Below are 18,994 nucleotides of genomic sequence, written 5' to 3'. Positions count from 1 at the left end.
AGAGTGATTCCACCTTATTATAAAAGGTTACTAGTCACTTACCCAGACTGATTTCATGATTGCATAAAAGTACTTTATTGGCCATACTGAAATCAATGGACAATCCCGTTTAAAAATTGGTGTCATATTAGATTCCATCTCTAACAATGGGAATCTAAAATTTACCATATAGTAGAGAAAGTTTGTCTGTTTATTCAAGACCTCCTAAACAGTAAGAGCTAGAATCACCAAATTCAGTATACAGCTTCCTCTTATCAAAGCTTAAAACATTGTGAAGGTTTGGTTGTGCCAGGAAAATGGGATGTGCCTAAAATAGGATTGTTTCTCATAAAACCAAACAAAATAGGCAGAATCACTAGGCAGGTAAAAGCAGCTGGCTGGGTGCACCCCATCCACTCTCTGGGAATATCTCAGTCCAAACATCTCACCCCCCTCTCCAGCGCTCTTCAGTGAGGGCGGGGGGAACTGAAACTCCCTTCTCTGCCCAATTTCTACAGGGACTTTGCTGGTGGTTCCTTTGTCAAGGAGGGAGAGAAATGTGCACAGTTTGCTGCATTCCTCACTCTCACTGTACAATGCAGGGAGCAGATGAGCTGCACACTTTGCCCTCACTCCCTGAGGGAGACAGGATGGGGAAGAGCAAGAAGCCATGGTATGAATCTTGGGGGGGGGGGGGGGAGATTTCCCCCTCCCCTCTACCCATACAGAATCCTCTGTCCTGAGCCCCTCCTTTCCCCTCCAACTCTGTCTGGCACTATCCACACCTTCTGCCCTAAGTCTCTCATTAAGGACTGGAGCAACGCTGGGCAAATGTGCTAGCAGTTTATAAATGAAAACACATTTTAATGTTATTATAAGCTCAGGTCATAGCACAACAATACCTTTCAAGTTACTTTCTTGATTTTAGTATTTTATGGATATTTATATTAAATTGGTCATTTTTGGACAAAGAGCTGAAAGAATGATAGCAGCTTCCTAGGTTTTGCTCTGCATATATATATACCGTCAGTAAGAGGCCTGCTGCTTTCTGTAAACCATGCAAGAGAGTGCTCCTCTGTTTATTTCTTGCATCTGGTATGTACTAATGTTTGTAGGTTAAAAAATATAGGACACTTTACTTCCCATCCCATCCACAATCTAAACTGTTCCTTGAATGAATGCTAAAATGAATAAGATTTGATTTTTTGTAAATATTTTACTTTCTCCTCAAACATTTAGGAGACTTGTGATGGTTAATAACCCATAACACTGATTTATTTGACTTTAGATTTCATGTTGAGGGATTCAATGTGACATGCTGCATTTGCATATATAGTACATCTCCTTTTCAATCCATAAGTGCACATTATTAGTAGTATATATACTTTTAATAGCACTCGTCCTTGAATGTAGGTTAGATGGGTACACACTGCCATCTAGGCAGGATTTTGAGAGCAACACATAGCTAAAAGAGAATAACAACTATTTACGCCATGGAGAATTCTCCTGTTATCCACAATGGAGAAAAAAATAGAAAGTGAGATTTTTATTACTTCGATCCCACATGAGCCATTTGCTGAAAATACAGAGTTTGAGAAAAAGGAGAGTGAAACAAATGGTAAGAATACATTTTATTTTCTAAGATATTTATTTTGGAATACATTCTCTTTTTAGTTTCACATGATAAACTTAAATAAATAAAACCACAGAGAATAAAATTGTTGGGCACGGTTAATTGGGTTCATGCTTACAATATGCTAGTCCACAAATTAATATCAAATACAAGTAGTATTAATACTGTTTGTTAATAAAGTACATATTACTGTGGTAATGTGTATGTATTTAAAATTACTTGATATATGCTATTAGCACAATTTAAAAAATGCGTAGAAAAAATAACATTTTATATTTGCAATAGAAATTTTAGACAACAGATTTTTATAAGAAGTTTTGTGTTAATAAAAAATTCAGAAATCATTTCCGTAAGAAGGAAAACACTATATGAAACAAAGAATGATTAGTGTGTGTTTAAGTTTCATACAAATAATGAATACAACACATAAATAGCCTTCATAAGAAGACTTGACTAATAAAACATCATCTTAATGCAATATTAAAAACATGTTAGTGGGCTTCCTTTTAGGGTTTATCACATCAAAATGATTTCTTCCTCCCTCAGTAAATCCAGCAATGCCATGTGGGACTGTGAAGTGAAGAAGTGAATTAAGAGTGTAATAAACAGCATGAAATCCGATGGTGGGAGCTGAAATGATGTATCATTTTTAGCACCTGCAAATCTCAAAGCCCTTTCAAACATTAATGCTTGGTCTCAACACAGGTGTGAAGCAAGCACCGCCTGATTTCACAGCTGAGGAAAATGAGACATACAGAGACTACTGTTTTTATACTGAGAAGTGTTGAGAGCCCACATGTGCCAGTGTGTGTAGGTACTCAGCACCTGTGAAAGCAAAACCATTTGTTTAGGTGCATAAATGGAGGATATATGGGTTTATGCACCCCCGTTTAAAAATGTTGTCTTAATAGTTAAGACTTCCTTTGACTTCAGTGGGAGCTGGACGAGGGACTAAATAATTTGCCCAAGATCCTCAGGCAGTTGGGAATATACCCCATGTCTTTTGATATCAAGAGCTATGCCTTCACAAGGTTGTTCTTGCTCTTGTGTAATTTTGCCTTGTTCTCAAAATCATGCAGGAAGTCCCCCTGAGCTGTTAAATGTAGAGAAACACTTTCTCCCCCCGATGATACACAGTTTTGATGATCAAACTTGGGCTTTATTTTGGGTATTTGGAATTCCCTTCCTAAGTAAGAAGTTCAATTAACTGGACACTAGGTATCAATTTAAAAGACTCTCTCAGATTTTTGGCATGAGGTCTCAAGATGATATTCACACCTTACACAGAAGGCAAAAACAAAGCCTCTGAACTACTTCTGTGGCACTTAAGGCAAGTGATGGACAGATGAGCAAAGCAGGTACAGGAGGTATCCATTCTGGTTTCAAGCCATAATAGGCTTTACAACCCCTTATATAGCCGTCCACTGAGAGACTCCCCATGGCAATGGATCCCCATTCTTCCCTCAGCTTGTCTAAGCTCTGATTCAGCTTTATAAGGCATAACCAGCAAAAAAAGTGGGTAAACATGAATGTTGCAAAATCTCTCAAAATGAGCATTAATAGGTTTCATTATATTGTAATTCCTTTTTGTAATACTTAAGGTCTATTTTCCTCTCTAAGGGTACGTCTAAACTACATGGCTCTGTCGATGGAGCCATGTAGATTTGTTTGTTTGGCAAAGGGAAATGAAACTGCGATTTAAATAATCGCGGTTTCATTTAAATTTAAATGGCTGCCGCGCTCACCCGACAAACAGCTGATCAGCTATTTGTCAGCTCAGCCCGCTAGTCTGGACGCTCCCCTGCCAACATGAAAGCCCTTTATCGACCTCCCCGGTAAACCTCATCCTACGAGGCATAACGGGGAGGTCGATAAAGGGCTTTCGGGTCGGCGCAGGAGCGTCCAGACTAGCGAGCTGAGCCAACAAACAGCTGATCAGCTGTTTGTCGGCTCAGCGTGGCAGCCATTTAAATTTAAATGAAGCCGCAATTATTTAAATCGCAGCTTCATTTTCCTTTGCCGATCAGCCTAATCTACATGGCTCCATCGATGGAGCCATGTAGTTTAGACACACCCTAACAGACAGTGGCACCTGCACAGTTCCTCCTAGCACTCATGTCCTTTTGGAAAAGACCTGATGATTGCCCTTCTTTTGATCACTTAGCATTGTTTATTCACCATCGGCGTATATCCTATAGCTACAGGTGAAAACAGCTGAAACACAAAGACACTGGAAGACTGAGAAAGAGAGAGAAAGAGAGAGAATGAACAATGAGAGAATGAACCCATCATCTCTACAACCACACAGGGCTGTATCAGTACCTCCCCTCCCACTGCAAAATTCTTAATCAATTTGGAAGACAGAGCAGAAGAAACAGTATTTTAGGATCTTCTATAGGAGACCATTATACTGATGAAAAAGACAAATGACAGTGGTTATACAATAAAAATAATATCAAGTTCTTATATGGCACTTTTCATCAATAGATCTCAATATGCTTCGCTCTCTCTAATGCATTTATCCCCACCATACCTATGAAGTAGGGCAGTGCTATTATCAACATGTTTACAGATAGGGAACTGAGGCACAGAGAACACAAGGTAGCACAGGAGGTCTGTGGTGGACTGGGAACTGATCCCATGTTTCCCAAGTCCTACCCTAGCCATGTGGCTCCGATGTCAGAAAGTGTGCAACCACTGTTCATTTTGACACACAGATCAGTTTTGCTGCTTCATCATTATTTTTGTTTAAAATGTATAGTTACCAAATAAGGATTTCTTTGGACTTTTCCCAAAACAGAAAAAAAGCAAAGAGAGACCACATGAGTACAATATGTTTTATTGAATAAAATCCCACATAATATTTATACAGTGAAGTCATTTAAAGATGTGTCCTAGCGAAGCACTGCAAAGTGAATAAAGTTCATACTACATCTGGAATTTATTTTTTTAATACATCTGAAACTATTTATTACAGCTATCACCTGTCCATCATTGATTTCATAATTAGGAAGAAATCTGAGCTTTTGAAGATTAGCCAAGATGACATTTAGGCTGGGTTTACTTCAGAAAAGATAATCTGCTATACGACTTCCAGAACACACAGAACTGAATAAATGCCAAGAGTTCTAAAGAAGGCTTCTGTATATTCTTGTTATTCCTCCCATCTCTGCAAAAAGTAGAAGATAAAGTAAATTATATATATTTAGGGTGAAAGTAATATCTTAAATTAAATACATACCTCCCAAAACCACGATCTAATTCTTTCATGTATAATTTTACCTGGAGGATATCAAAGATTATTCCCCTTTACTCTTACCATGTATAAATTTTGATTAAATTTGCTTATATCTTATTGGTGGCAGCAGACTTCCTAAACACAACTAACTCAATATCTTTTGCTGCAATTTATTCCAGTCAGATAGTTCAGCAGAAAATGTTGTTCTGGAACATTTAACTTCAAGGCCACCTTTGTTATTTCCTAACAATGCACAAAACACATACAATGTTATAAGTATCTAAACTGTCAGCTAAAAATAAAAATAAAGTTATTATATATCCAAAACTACATTAAAGGAATATTAATGTTACAAAGGGTAAAAGTTAGGATATGAAACAATTAAAGTTGCCCACGAAACAGTAATTTGGACTTTTTGTGGATGTATATTTTTATACAGTCTTGGCTGGGTAGTCTATAGCAGGTTAAGTTCTCCTAGTCCCACTCCAGTGTCTTAAGCAAAAGAGAATGTCCGGCCTCTTCATTTCACTCTCTGCCTTAGTCGTGCTATTCTGAGGAAGAAGGTGTTTTGTAGAAGAAACAGTCATAATCATGTAATGAAAGACTTTTATTGTACTGTTTTGTCTGTAAATTCCCTAGGGATTTCTTTAGTAAATTGATGGTCCATCTGGAGCTATACTGACCCTCCATATGAGTCATCTGCAAGGTCTGAACTCAACACATTTAGAACAATAGCACTGATCTCTATCAACTGAGCTAAAGAAGTGACTGGTAGGAGTAGTGGGCTATTATCCTCTGTGTGGAGCAGACACTAGTGGGGGATGCCAAACATACTTTGCCAGTAGCGTATTGAAAACATTTTGCTAGGCAGCAGAAAGATTTTGGGAATCAGAAGTTCCAGGTTCTATTCCAGGCTCTGGGGGAATGTGTTCTAGTGGTTCAGACAACATTGCCAAGCACATGAATCTGGTACTTTCACTTTGAAAGGCAGTGTGGTTAAACTGGTGAGATTTGTTCCTGCCATATCAGACACCTGAGTTTTAGTCTCTAATGTGCCAGCAGTGACCTTGTGTAACCTCTCAAATGGAGAGGGGGGCAGAATGATACTTTCCGTCCTCCTAAAATAGGAATGTGAAGCGATGACCAATAATAAGTACTTTGAAGTGCACAGAACACAAGTCTATAGAGTTCTCTTCATGTCTCTGAGCCCAACAAGGCAGGAAGCCCTACTGCTTAGTATATATGATACATCTTGGAGCTCTAGCTGTGCCTTACAAGTAGGAAGTAGAGTGGCACCAGGGAGCAAGTAGGAGTTTTGAGGAGCTAGAGTATACAGACTATAGTTAGCATGCAGAAAGTTGTGGGGCCACAGCAGGACTGGTGCAGATGGAATATCTAGAGATTTTAGCAGCATGTGGAAATGGCAATTTTCAGAGGTTTATAATTCATTAAAATCTGGAGAGATTTTCATAGGGACAGCAAAAGAAGTCTTATTGACCACAAGACATCAACATTTCAAGTCTCGTTGCCAAACCAATTAAGAATTAGAATCCTTCAGAGAAATGGCAGAGGAAAAAATTAAGACTGGTAAAACTGCCAATCTTTCCCAATCTGTTTCTCCGAAATGGCTGTTTTTTACTGAAATTTTAAAAAGCAGCCTGAGGTAGAGAAAGCAGAGAAATTTGAAATTTGTTTAAGTTTAGCAAAATTATAACTTAAAATAGGAACTGGAATATGTGAAGTGTTAGGTAACTTCTTAAATAGGCATAACCATAGGCATCAGCTACACTATCACAATGTATTCACAGGCATATCAGGCTATGTCTATACAACAGGCAGTTATTTCCGAATAAAGCTGAAATATTGTCAAGGTGGAAGACTTCTTATTCCGACTCCTGTAACCCTCATTTTACGAGGAGTAAGAGAAGTCGGAGGAAGAGTGCTCTATTTCAAATAAATGTTGTGCAGACGCTTCCAATTTCAAAATAAGCTATTTTGAAATAAGTTACGCAATTGATATGTAGCTCAGTTTGCGTAACTTATTTCGAGTTAAGCCCTGCTGTGTAGATGCACCTTCAATGTGCAACAGAAGCATAGACTTCTCTATAGTATAGATTTCTCTCATATAGACAAATCTACATTTGTTAGGGAAAGAGTGTTAAAAAGCAGATCCTGACCACAAACAGAAAGAAACAGGCCTGTAGAATACAAAGTTGTGCATGGCCACTTGGAATGGTCTGATGCCATATCACAGATGCCATCTGTATATTATAACTGTCCCTGATATTTTGTGCATCACAGGAGGGCACTTTCTAATATGTCTTGGCTTTTTTATGTACAGCCATTAACTGCACCAGGTATACAGGGAATATATATTCATGTTCATCACATTCCCTCTTTCCACTTTGATTGCTTTCCTACTACAGGGTATTATTTGAAGCACAGCTGCATACCTGGAAGCTAACTTTTAGAGCTATGATTTTAATAGTGCCATGTATAATGTGAGCTCACTAGCAGCCAAGAAGCTGTTAAAAAGCCTGACTTAGTTATGTGGAAACTTTGTGCTTCCTATCTTTCATTGATGAGTCATACAATGTTATATTATCAACTCAATCTATGAACAGGAAAGCCATGACAAATGTCAACATTAAGAGAAATGACTGTGTGCATGTGATATATTGTTAACACATACAAAACTCAGTTGGGGAGTGGGAAGAAAGAAAGTGGCACAAGGCAGAGGTTACTTTTAGAAATGAATTATTTCAGTCTCCAGTTCAGGGATTTTGCCCAGGCCAAGCCACAATCCTGTAAGTGAAACCAAGTGCCCATGTGCAGCTATACTGGAAGCAGATTAAACCTGTGCTCAGCCAGCTGTTGGACACTTACCCTTGTTTTTCTGCAAAATATTCAGAATTACCTTTTTAGTAAAAAAATGCTTACTCCTGTGATTTCCATATTATTCCTTCTCATAATACTATGTAATAGATGTGTACTAATACAAAAAACAACAAGCTAGAGAGAGACAACGAAATTTAGCACAGAGCTAAGACATGACTAACTGGCAGAGTTCATGCAGTATGCTTACAAGTAACAAATCTAAGTCTCCAATAAAAGACTTGATCTCAGCTGAGAACCAGGAAAATTACTTTCTGCACATCAGATTGTTGTTCATAAGCATGACCAAAGCAAGTGTCTGCCTGGGATCCTAAAACTTATACCAGTTCTGCAGCTAACAGGCCAGCTGTACACTCCTCTCTGGCACTATAATCAGAGGGAGCAGAAACATGCACATGTAAATTCCTTCCGTCTTTCCAGAAATAGGCTGAAAAGGGAACTTGTGGTCTGATATGCTGCCTTTCTAGCTTTCTATGACTCTGATCTGATTGGTGCTCTATCAACTAGAAGACCATCTATGATCTCTTAGAAGGTAGTTATTACAGGAGATCACTATGCTCCCTGCATATAAATGGCTTTGGAATATATGACTTCAAAATTCTGGGTCAACAAACCACCTCACTGATTAGTATTATGTTGAATATAAAAGCCAGCGAATGCTACAATTATCCTTTCATTTTCATAGCAAAATAGATAAAAACACATTACCCTTAAATCTGAATTCTGTGGAGCAGATGGCTGAACACAGATCTTTTGTAATTACTGCCTCTGGCAAGTAGATTAATTTCTAAAAATTTTAACTGCACAAGGAAAACCATGTTACAAGGGGAAATAAAGGCACAGCACCAACAATTCAGGGCAACCTGCACAAGAAACTGCCACATCCATTTATTTATTTTTAAGAAACCAAAGTAAATATTTATTGTAAAAATTAAATACTTCAGTACCCCTAAGGCTACGTCTAGACTACATGGCTCTGTCGACGGAGCCATGTAAAATACGTTTATTCAGCATAGTCAAAGAAGCGGTGATTTAAACAATCCCCGCTTCATTAAAATAAAAATGGCAGCTGCGCTGTGCCGACAATCAGCTGAAGCCTTTGTTGACCGCTCCAGTAAACCTTGTTTCACAATGCTGCAGAAGCTGCAGACTGCTCTTTTACATATGAAGGAGAACAATTTTCTGGATTTGCTTCTCCTCTGTCATGGGAGATGTTATTTCCCCCTAAGAAAAAAACAGACCAGCGACAACTATCTATGCTCCATTTATAACCTCCTTGAAGTTATAAGCATGCAAAAATAAAAGATGCATTCACAGTCACAGAGGAAGAGTTCTCTAGAGACTGTCTGAATTTAATATACAATGGTGGGACCATCTGATTGGACACATTTAATTCAGTATAGGGAATACACAAGGGAAAGTATCATATCAACAACCATTCGTATTAAAAAGAAATGCATTTACCCACAACTACCATCATGATATCTCAACTAACAGAGGAGGTCCTTACTTTAAAAGTATACAGCAGTGTTTCTCAACCAGTGGTACGAGTACCCTTAGGGGTACTCGACAGAAGTCTGGGGGGGGTATGTCAACTCAGCGTTTTATTATTTTTGTACTTTTTACACCCAAAAATGTCACTGCCTGACCAGCTACGATTAAGTTGTTTAAACAAATGTGTTACAATGGTAGAAAAAAAATGTGTGTGTCTGCAAACTGTAGACACCGGCCGCTTAATGCTCCTCACACATTCAAATGAGACTTGTTACCTAGGGAGGTGGTAGAATCTCCATTCCTAGAAGTTTTTAAATGCTGGCTTGACAAAGCCTTGGCTGGGATGATGTAGTTCTGCTTTGGACAGGGGGTTGGACTCATTGACCTCCTGAGGTCTCTTCCAACCCTATGATTCTAGCACTACAATATATAAAGTGCCCTTGGATTATGCTATTTTCTAATTTCCTTTTTCTGTTAGAAAAATGAGGCTCATGAAAGTATATTTACATACAGCAGCTATAATGCTACTATTTTACAGTGCCATTGAAGCCCATAGTAAGTTACCTATCTGCTTAAAACATATATATATCATAATATCAGATAGTAGTTACAGAAGATCTATTATACTCATTTTCAGCTTCCTTTCTTAGACTTAGTTGGCCGATGAACAGTCTAATACGATGTATGTTTATGAAGGAAGAGAACAGACTTTTGATATTACATTGAAAACAAATTTGAGACAAGGAATGTGTTTTAAACTTTCTCGTGACTTAGAAACTAATTCATACCACTTGACAAATTGCTTGCTTGTTGGATTTTATAAACAGCTGAAGTCTCACTGAGCGAGTGGGCAGAGTAGCTGGAAAAAATTATACAGAAAATGCAATATTTAGTTTTTATTTGTAGATTAAACTTTAAATAACAGGCTTGAAAGTATCTTTGAACCAAAATATAAGATACAGGAGAAAACTGATGTCTTCAGTGTACTGTACACTTTTGGGGTCAATCCTGCAAAGAGCTGTGAACTCTCAGCTCCCAGTAAAGTCAACATGAGTTGAAGATGACCAGAACTACACAGGTATGAACCCATCATGAGTCCATCAGAGATGTTAAAGTTCAAACAGAATGGGCTTTCATATATGAAATACTTGAAGCAATACAGATCTTTTCTTTCAATCAACTATTGTTTTTAAACAATCACACTTCTCAGGGGGCAAAAGTATTTAGTATTCTGATTCAACAAGATACTCAAGCATGTGCCTCACTATGAGCATTGACCTCAGTAGTGCTACTAAGGGCTTGTCTAGACTACACTGAAGTATCCAAAGGGGATATGCAAATTCAGCAGGAATTTGCATATCTTCTTCCGCTCTCACTTACGAAAGTGGAAGTAGTCAGGACGCGTTTTTTTCCGGCAACCTCTCCCCCTTTTCGAAAAGCCGCTTGTCCTCAAAAAATGAGGTTTACATGGCTTTTCGAAAAGTATGGGGGGGGCGGGGTGTTGCCGTAAAAACCACATCCTGACTACTTTCACTTTCAAAAGCTCCAAAAGTGAGATCGGAAGAAGATTTGCATATCCCCTTTCAACATTTCAGCATAGTCTAGACATAGCCTTATTGTGCTTAAAGTTAGGCAGGGGATGAAGTACCTTTCTGAAACATGACTTCAGCAGCAATAGATAGTTCCTGATTTAAAAATGAATAGTACTTTACTTTCAAACCTTCCACTTACTCTGGTTAGAATGCATGTAGGCTTCAGCAATAATTTTATCAATAATTAATCATTTTTCGAACAGCATCATAGCATTTCCATTTGTCTGGGATGTAGAAAGGTTCAAAGATATGAGGGAAAGGAGTGTCGTAGCCACATACTCTTGAAATAGGAGCCTCTAGGTTTAGGAAGCACTCTTCCTGTTAACAGAAGCGGAAACAAGGAAGAAAGTTAGTAAGGTCTTTACTTTCAGAAGACATATTTCACAAATTACATTCTGGTCAGCTATGCTAGACTGACAACCCTGAAAACCCAAACATTCTATTCATGCCATAGCATAGATACATCCCAGACAACAAAAATTTAAGTTTCCCCTTGTTCTTAGAGGTTAATATTAAAACAGCAATTGGTACTAATGTTACATTCATTGTATAGATGTGCTTTATGTTAATCTGCATACAGATTCATTTAGTGCATCTATTATACATCCAAAGAAAACACTGCCTGGAAGCAACATATTTCAGGAACAAAGAAATGAGCTTATACTTTCCTTGCCACCTTTAAACATATAAGTAAAATGAAATAATCTAAAAGCTAGTATTATTCATTACATATGTGAATGTCATACACATTGTGATTATAACTTCTATGTATTAGAAACGTTTCCTAATAAGTGTCGAGAGCTGCAGCTGCCATTGAAATCCATGGATTTGCATGTGCTCAGCACATTCTCAGAGTGAAACCCAGAGTCAGTAAATACAAATTATCTTTTTGTTCTGAGAGTATGTCTACACAGCAAGTAGGCACCCATGACTGATCCGTGCCAGCAGACTCAGGCATATGAGTGTCAGGCTGCAGAGCTGTTTTATTGCTCTGTAGATTTTTGGGCTTGTGCTGCAGACCAGCCTCTACGTCCAGGACCTTGAAAGGTGGGAGGGTTGATGAGTTGCTGTGTAGATAGGCATATAGAATATCACAAACACACCCCACTAATCTGAAGGTGGATGTGGAGTTTGTGTAAAATTTTAGCAACTTTAGCAGCCAACTCAAGAATGATGCTGAAGTCTTCCAGCTTTCCCAAGCAGCTGGGTAACTGCAAGGATTGTGATAGTCTGGGATAGATGTATCCAAAAGTAATTTTTAGGTAGTACTGACAGGGGTATTAATTGTCTTCTCACAAACTTTCTCTTATCCCCAGAATGTCCTCTCACCCTCCTGGCGAGGCCAAGGAAGGAGCAGAGTAGAACTACAGGCCTGTTCATGTAACCCTGGATTCAATGGATAGCAGGATCAGGGTAAGAGATAAGTGATCTTCATCCTTCCTCCTAACATTTATTAAGATCTCCTGGCTGGGCTTCTCATGTCTTAGACTTAGAAAGGGGGTAGAATTATCTTCTCTCATAGCCCTCTTCCACAAGACCCACATAATCAACTCCTGTCAATGGAAGGGATGTTAGATATTTTCTCAGATTGCTGGATTGTTTTTAACACAAGGATACCCTGCAACCCAAGAGCAAGGTATCTGCCTAGGTTTGTATAAGGCCATCCATCATTATGAATGATGGCACGGACAGGAGATACTTGTGGCACTAGCAAATTGCAGGAATGTCCTGTTTCTCCCGCTATTACTCACATGCAACTGTATGGTAGCATCTTCTTTCAAAGCAGTTGAGAGACTCCAAGCTCTTATGGCAGTGCAAGCCTGAAACTGTTGCCAGTCTTACACCAGAAGTTTAGGGCTGAATTTAACTAGAGCTTTCTCCATACCTTAAGCATCTGTACCGAGGTCAGTTAAGTTCTGGCCCAGTTTCAATATTAATGGAGGCTAGTGCAATGTTGCAAACACTTGCCCACTAGGAACTGGACTAAAGCCACCATCTCATTTCATTTAGGCCATTCCCCCAAAAGCCATCAGGAGAAGTTAGAGGTGGAGTTTAGGAGTTGGGATCTGGGGTGTGGTGTAGGGTTGCGAAGTTTTGGGGTAGAAGTCCCTGGCAGGAGGAGGAGACTGGGGTAGACACTGCAGACAGGGAGGGTTTATGGCAGTGTTTCTTGAACTTTTTAAGACTGAGAAACACCAAACAATAATTGTTTTTTATGAGAACACAAAGGATTTTTTTTTAAATACACCTGCCCCTTTAAGGGCAGCCATTTTGAACTCTGTTGTTCTCCGCAGCACACCTCTGACTGCCTCATGGCACACCGGTGTTCCCCGGAACACAGTTTAAGAAACACTGGTTTATGGGGCAGAGGGCCTTACCAGATCTGATCCGAATCCAGGAAGTAAAATTACTGAGCAGGTTTGGTGCTTTTCTGCACAGTCCTGTCACTCTGCACTAATGCCTCCTGGGCAAGCTGGGCCCTTCACTCCAGGTAGACACCTGGGATGGACCAGCCCATGCGATCGTAGGCATTACTAGGAGACATGGGTGGAGTTCAGGCTCCCAAGTCGGTCTTGTGCAGGCTGCACAGCAAAAAAGGGCCTTGCAGTGGCAATGCTATTCCCCAGATCACCACTACCTGCTCCCTGGAACCAGCATCCCAGAGCCTTCAAGTCTTGGGCATCCTGCCTCCCCCAGTGCATTGCCAATGTCAGCTCATCAATATCCTCCCTCCATCACCCCAAAGCCAGCTCCTTAGTTCTCATCTCCCCAGCAGACAATGTGTGGGCAGAACCAGAGAAGCAGTACCACCCCTTTCTTTTGGCAGCCATAGCAGTCCAAGCTCCTCCTCTAATGCCATTCTGTATGAGCAGAGCAAGAAGTCCTGGGGGCTCGATACCTCATTGCCTCTGAGGCAGCAGCAGTACTACAGCTAGGGGACAATATTTTACTAAATGTGTTGGAAGCACAGAGTAGAGGAGACCTTTGCCTCTCTGATTCTGCCTTGCAGTATTCCTGATTGTATTTAGTATCATCTTACCCTCTGTCTAAGGTCTGTCTTTATTGGTAATTCAATTGGCAGCAGCAGAAACATAACCCTCAGCTGTTCCCTTAAACACAGAGGCTGTGTCTACATTGCAAGATTTTGCGCACAAGCGGCTGCTTGTGCGCAAAATCTTGCCGCCTGTCTACACTGGCCACGAATATTTGCACAAGAACATTGATGTTCTACTGTATGAAATCAGTGCTTCTTGCACAAATACTCTGACGCTCCTGCTCAGGGATAAGTCCTCTTGAGCAAGTGTTCTTGCGCAAGAGGCCAGTGTAGACAAGTAACATCAATTTCTTGCGCAAGAAAGCCCGATGGCTAAAATGGCCATCGGAGCTTTCTTGCGCAAGAGAGCGTCTACACTGGCACGGATGCTTTTGCGCAAAAGCAAATCTTTTGTGCAAAGGCACATGCCAGTATAGATGCTCTCTTGCGCAAATACTTTTAACGGAAAAACTTTTCCATTAAAAGTATTTACACAAAATCATGCCAGTGTAGACACAGCCAGACAATTCTCAAGAAAGTTCCAGGGGAAATCACTGTGTCCTAGCCCAAGAACTCCATCTTGAGCCATTCCTCCTGCATTATATCCTAGCCACGACGAGTCACCAGGAATTAGTCAGCATCACCCTTGCAGGGTTTCAATAGCACTTATCGGGTTAATTCAACAGAAAGCCCTGCCACCTTCTTGCAGTCAACAATGATCCGACAGCAACCTAGAACGGTTCTTTATTGTTTTAATAATCTTCCTGGGCCAGTATGAATTCATTCTGATTGTAGCATTCAAACTGCCCTTGTGTATAGAGGGAGTGACATCCCAGCCTTCTCTTTTGTTTGGTTCAGACTCTTAGTTTAATTCATTCAAATACTACAATCTTTATAGCCCTTCTTAAGAATTCAACATTATTTAGTGTTCTTATTTAAAACCTGAAAAAACAGAATTTGGAAAAGCTGCAGAATAAATACGAAAAATACAATCAAATGATAACTTTACATTAACAGAATGAGTTTGTGCCTTTTCTTACTGACAGAGTGCTAAACCCAAGACATTTACTTATAAAGTGGTTGCAGGCTTTCATTACATTAATGTAATCACTAGGATACCTAATTTAAAATAAAAATACATGTTAAGACTGCTAAAACTACTGCTTGCATTTTCTCTTTATAGGGGAAGAATCCCCAATGGCTATTAAAGTCAGCCTTTATGCTACAATTTAAAAAAATGTGAGAGTTTTATGCTACATTTTAAAAGCCTTTCATCTTGAGCACATACGCTGCTTAGAAATTTTTAAAGCTCCCAGAAGTGCTAGCTGGATGTGTGATTGGGGCTTGACACAATCCAAAAGAAAAATAAAAAACAAATGAAGTGATGGAGCTATAAGTTGTTAGAACTTGGACTATTTTTTTAATATGTGCCTGCACACTGACAAATCGGAAATTTTATTTTATCAATTAATTATTTCAGATGTGGAAAGTAGGCAATTAAATCCATGTGGGTGAAGCCCTGCCATCAGATAGTCCCATTAAAGTCAATGCAGTTCCACAAAGGAACATGCTCATATGGATCTAATTGTAGGATCAGTGCTGTACTTTGTACTTCACTTTTTGTTAATTGTGGAATAAATGATGTTTTAGCAAACTGACTGATTTTAAAAACTGCATGAGGTTTAATGAAAAATATATGAAGTCAAGGTAATAAATTGGTTATTTTCTTAGACAACACTTCTTTAAAAAAATGTTCTTCATCATACCTAGATTACATTATTGTAAATAATGATGTGGGGAAGTCCTTTAAGAACATAAGAATAGCCATACTGGTTCAGATTAAAGGTCCATCTAGTCCAGCATCCAGTCTTTCAACAATGGCCAATGCCAGATGCTTCAGAAGGAAGGAACAGAACAGATGACCATTCAGTATCCAGATATCCTCTACCACAGTGACACGCATGACTTTAAGGCCAGAGAGAACATTGTGATCATCTAGTCTGATCTCCTGCACATTGCATGCCATAGAAACTGACTCGCCCACTCCTGTAATAAGCCCATAATCACTGGCTGAGTTACAACGCTCCTCAAATCTTTTTTTAAAGTAGGGCTGTCAATCACAATTTACTCACGTGATTAATGAAAAAAATGAATTGTGATTAAAAAAGTAAATCACAGTTAATCACAATTTTATTGCACTGTTAATTATATACCACCAATTGAAAGTTATTAAATATTTTCTATATTTTCAAACCTATTGATTTCAATTACAACACAGAATAAAAAGTATATATTCCCCAGTTCATAAAATTTGTATTACAAATATTGCACTGTAAAAATGATTAAAGAAACAATATTCACCCCATACAATTAAGTTTATCGTGAAAATGCAACTTACAAATGAAGGTTTTTTTTTGTTACATTACTGCACTTAAAAAGCAAAACAGTGTAAAACTTTAGAGGCTACAAGTCCATTCTGTCCTACCTCCTTGTCAGCCACTTGCTAAGACAAACAAGTTTGTATACATTTATGGAAGATAATGCTGCCTGATTCTTATTTACAGTGGTACCTGAAAGTGAGAACAGGCATTCATATGGTAATTTTGTAGCTGGCATTGCAAAATATTTACTTGTGCTAAACATTTCTATGCCCTAAATGCTTCATCCACCATTCCAGAAGACATGCTTCCATGTTGATAACACTTGTTAAAATGTATTAATTAAATTTGTGACTGACCTCCTTGGGAAAGAATTGTATGTCTCTTGTTCTATTCTGCCATATAAAGCATGTCATAGCAGTCTTGAATGATGACCCAGCATACAGTTACAGAACTTGACCCAGGGTTTAAGATTCTGAAGTGTTGACCAAAATCAGAGAAGGACGAGGTGTTAAAAATGCTGATAAAAGTCTTAAAAGTGCAAGACTGAGGCAGATACTACAGAAAAACAACCTTCTGTTGGTAGCACTTGACTCAGATGATGAAAATGAATTGTGCCAGTCTACACTGTTTCGGATCGTTAGCTATCAGGATCTATTATTAGTATAGACACGTGTGCTCTGGAATAGTGGCTGAAGCATGAAGGGACATATGTCACATAAATATCTCCAGCTACAACATTGACACTTTCATTTGACATTCTAAACAAGTGTGCATCATTATCTCTCATAAATGTAAATACACTTACTTGTAGTGATTGGATGAACAAGAAGTAAAACTGACTGGATTTGTAAGCTTTACAGCTTTACATTGTTTTATTTTTTAAAGCAATTTTATATACATAATTCTACATTTGTTAAGTTCAACTTTCAGTATAAAGAGATTGAGCTACTGTACTTCTATTATATGAACTGAAAAAGACTACTTCATTCCTTTTTACAGTGCAAATATTTGTAGTAAAAATAAATATAAAGTGAGCATACCTTCTAGTCCATGTAGCTGATTTGTTTACTTCTTCATTGTATCCCTCTGTTATATAATGGTCATGCCATTTCACTTTCAGAATGTGAGCTGAAGAAGTGGGTCTGCCCCACGAAAGCTCATCACCTAATAAACCCTCTTGTTAGTCTTTAAAGTGCTACATAACTGCTTTTTTTGTTTTACCAAGTTCAGACTAACACAGCTACATCTCTGTTTCTGCACACTTTGTATTCTGTGTTGTATTTAAATCAATATATTTCAAAATGTCAAAAATGTTCACAAATATTTAAATAAATGGTATTCTACTGTTGTTTAATAGTACAATTGTGCAATTAATCAGAATTTTTGTAAAACTGACTGATAGCCCTAATTTAAAGACTTCAAGTTACAGAGAATCCACCATTTACTTTAGTTCAAACCTGCAAGTGACTTGTACCTGATGCTGCAGAAAAAGGCAAAACCCCCATGATCTCTTGCACATCTTATTTCGGTGCTATTTTGAAATAGTTTATTTTGTTATTTGGTGCAGTGCCAAATTTCAAAATAAAGTGCTATTCTGAAATGTCCCTTACTCCTCTTAGAATGAAGATTACAGGGATATTGGAATAGTGAGCCTGAAATAACAGGCTTGCTGTGAAAACACGGAATTGCTATTTCAGGATACTTCGGTATCCCGAAATAGCGTTGCAGTGTAGATGTGGCTTTAGACACTATGCATGAAGGTGAGACCCAGCAGCCAGACACTTGAGAAATAATTCTCTACAGTAACTTACAGCCTTCTCCAGCTCATGTCCCAGCTTTGGCCACTGGAGATATTTGCTAGTGTCAGATACTTTACCAGGGGTTTTAATTCTTTATGCCACCATAGCTACCTTTACATTCTCTAGAAGATGAATTAGGATCTGAAGCCACAAAGACTTTAAGTTCAATATTCAAGTAGCATGAATAATCCTTCTGAAGTCAACAATAACGAGATCTGTTACTATTGACAGAAGCTCAGTGGAGCTGGTAAAATCTAGGCATTCCAATGTAATAACTAGTTCACTAGTAATATTTGATGAACGTATATGAAAGAATAATTTCAGAAAGGTATAGAATATTTTCACATAATTGTGAATTTAACACAGGTGTCTGGTATAATAGGCAGGGGAAAGCACAGCACTTCCCAAACCATCAGCCTGGCCCTGCCCATACTGTAGGTGTTCTGGGGGCGGAGTATTGCTGCCCCCAGTGCCCACCCTCCCAGTGCTCCTGGCCAGCGAGACTGGAAATGCATGCCCGCTGTCCATCTGGTGCTCTGGGGCCAGGGAGGCTGGAGACATGCGCTGCTCACCTTCCCAGTGGTCCATGGCTGGGGAGATTAGGGACACGCACTGTCCTACTTCCCTGTACTCCAGAGCCAGGGAGGCTGGGGATGCGCATGCCCACTCCCTCCTCCCCTTTCCATGCTGGGGAGCATGGCACATTGCCCTGCCTCCCCAGGGGCGGAACAGGGAGGAGGCATGGCTTCTGTAGAGGCAGGGCCTCAGCAGAAGGGGTGGTGGTAGAAGTGGGGCTGGAGGCCATGGAACCGCCCATGGAATTAAACTATGCTGCTGGGAATAAGGCATATATTTGGTGTTGTGAGGTACTGTCTCCTGGAACAGAGGTTGAAGCCAGGTGTAAGGAGGGACTGGGCCAAGGGTGGTTCTGGAATCAGAGGGATAGACT

At 39.2% G+C, this 18,994-nt stretch overlaps 1 protein-coding gene across 5 annotated transcripts in view; it reads right to left on the bottom strand.

The window, feature by feature from the left end:
• Positions 1 to 4,435: 4,435 nt before the first annotated feature.
• Positions 4,436 to 18,994, bottom strand: part of BCKDHB (branched chain keto acid dehydrogenase E1 subunit beta) — a 239,865-nt gene continuing 225,306 nt past the window's right edge. For 3 of the 5 annotated variants that reach the window (XM_075923805.1, XM_075923804.1, XM_075923807.1), the window contains 2 exons: positions 10,971 to 11,149; positions 4,436 to 4,781 (listed from right to left, as the gene is read on the bottom strand). In XM_075923805.1, coding sequence (XP_075779920.1) covers positions 11,009 to 11,149 — 141 coding nt within the window. In that variant the 3' untranslated portion in view covers positions 4,436 to 4,781; positions 10,971 to 11,008. Of the gene's footprint in view, positions 4,782 to 5,479; positions 8,970 to 10,027; positions 10,099 to 10,970; positions 11,150 to 18,994 lie in introns of those variants that run through there. The other 2 variants (XR_012902582.1, XR_012902583.1) reach the window with 2 other exon arrangements.

Source organism: Pelodiscus sinensis, chromosome 3 (assembly GCF_049634645.1).
Source record: "Pelodiscus sinensis isolate JC-2024 chromosome 3, ASM4963464v1, whole genome shotgun sequence".
Taxonomy (NCBI): domain Eukaryota; kingdom Metazoa; phylum Chordata; order Testudines; family Trionychidae; genus Pelodiscus; species Pelodiscus sinensis.
The sequence above is the reverse complement of the archived record's forward strand: the minus strand, read 5'-3'. Positions and strand labels throughout refer to the sequence as shown.